The 1,941-nt window shown below is 27.2% G+C and overlaps 1 protein-coding gene across 1 annotated transcript in view; it reads left to right on the top strand.

Moving 5' to 3' along the window:
• LOC112684453 (NEDD8-activating enzyme E1 regulatory subunit-like) overlaps positions 1 to 1,154 on the top strand; it is a 2,424-nt gene extending 1,270 nt beyond the window's left edge. Inside the window, exons 2-6 of the mRNA XM_025555989.1 lie at positions 6 to 248; positions 314 to 516; positions 595 to 731; positions 794 to 911; positions 990 to 1,154. Coding sequence (XP_025411774.1) covers positions 6 to 248; positions 314 to 516; positions 595 to 731; positions 794 to 911; positions 990 to 1,102 — 814 coding nt within the window. The 3' untranslated portion in view covers positions 1,103 to 1,154. The remainder of the gene's footprint in view (positions 1 to 5; positions 249 to 313; positions 517 to 594; positions 732 to 793; positions 912 to 989) is intronic.
• Positions 1,155 to 1,941: the final 787 nt, after the last annotated feature.

Below are 1,941 nucleotides of genomic sequence, written 5' to 3'. Positions count from 1 at the left end.
GAAAACTTTGAAGAAGCAATTAGATCAGTTAATTTTGCCTATAATAAAACATCATTACCGATAAATATTCAAAATTTATTCCAAGATGAAAAATTAATAAATTTAACCTCAAATAGCCAACCGTTCTGGATAATGGTTAAAGCACTTAAAGATTTTGTGGATAATGAAGGATGTGGTAGGCTTCCAGTTCGCGGAACACTGCCTGATATGACAGCTGACACTTTTAAATATATCAGTTTACAACAATTGTTTGTTTTTCACAAACTAATAACAATACTTAACATATAAACATTACTATATAGTATATTTTTAGATATCACGAGCAAGCTGCCAAAGATACAGAAGCAGTTTATAACCGTGTCCAACTGCTTCTTCAGAATTTAAATCTACCTGATGATACTATTACAGAACAAGATATCAAAGTATTGTGTAAACATGCGTCAGAATTATCTGTAATTAGGGGTTCCCGGATTGCAGATGAGTATGAGCATAAAGGAAATGCTGACAATGAGATATGTGAGATTCATAATATTTTGAAATCAGTTCAAAACAAAATACAAAATATAGATGTTACACTACATTATTTTTTATTAGCTCAAAGTTTAGAAGATCCGGACAGTTTAATTGAACATTATATTATACTACGTGGTATAGAAAGATTTTATTCTGAATATTATACATATCCTGGTGAAATTGATGAACAAGTAGAACCTGATATTCCTAAGTTAAAGGTATTTATTTTATCTTAAACTAAAACTTTAAATTTTGTTTGTTACATTTAACTTATTTTTAGTCTTGTATATCAAAATTGTTAAATGAATGGGGTTGTATGTCTTCAACAAAAGAAGATTGCATACATGAATACTGCCGCTATGGCAAGTCTGAATTACATAGTGTATCATCATTCATTGGTAAGATATTCTTTATTAATACTTAGAAAATTATTTTTATTTATTTAAATCTAAAATGTGTAATAACTTATGTTTCAGGTGGTTGTGTATCGCACGAGATAATAAAGCTGATTACACGTCAATATAAACCAGTAAATAATTCATTTGTATTTAATGCTATTAATTGTAGTACAGAATCATTTAAACTATAGTAATAGTGTTAAATAATAATATAAGAAACACATATTTTTCTCTCTTCTTAAATAAAATGTTTATTTGTCTGTTTAAATTATGTAATTTTTACTACCCTAATTACATTAATACTTTTTAAATAAAAACTGAATACACTTTTTATGTACAAATTATAATTGAAGAAATTTATATTCTATATTATTACTATCATTTTGTTTACATACGGGTAACAATTAAAAGTATACTCAGTTTTATTGTAGTCCATTTCTCAACATTTAGTTAGGAAAATTGCTAAGAAATAATATGACATTTTATACCGCTTAACTTTGTATTTATTTTGATAAAATAATTAATTAATGTTTTGCATTTTTCCTAGTAAATTTCAAATAAAATTTTAATTTTTATTTGCAATAAAGCCTTGTATAAATATATCCTAATAATTAAAAACGGAATATTCCAAGTTTTTTTCATGCCATTGAGTTCAAATTAACTAAAATATACTGCTTCTAACCTTTTTAAAACTATTTTAAAGTTATAAATATAGTAAAACAAGGGCGCCATTTTGGGGGAGCAGGGTGTGCACTCGCACACCCTGAATTTTTTCATCTTTAATTATTGGCCTAGGCATCACTGATACATGGCCTTGCTATTTTGGCCTTCAGTTTTCCAATTTTTAATGTTGTGCATGTACAGCGACTAATCAGTAATTACTGCTAATCATAAATGTTGGCCTGGTGGTGAAAAAAAATTGGCCTCTTTAATTGCTTGCACACCCTTAAAAAAAACTAAAATGACACCCCTGTAGCAAACTCAATGAATTTCATAATTTGTAACTATATTTTATTTCTTCAATATATTT

This window comes from Sipha flava, unplaced genomic scaffold (assembly GCF_003268045.1).
Source record: "Sipha flava isolate LNK unplaced genomic scaffold, YSA_version1 249_pilon_pilon, whole genome shotgun sequence".
NCBI classification, from domain to species: Eukaryota; Metazoa; Arthropoda; class Insecta; order Hemiptera; family Aphididae; genus Sipha; species Sipha flava.
Note: the sequence above shows the minus strand (reverse complement) of the source record. Positions and strands in the feature narration are given on the sequence as shown.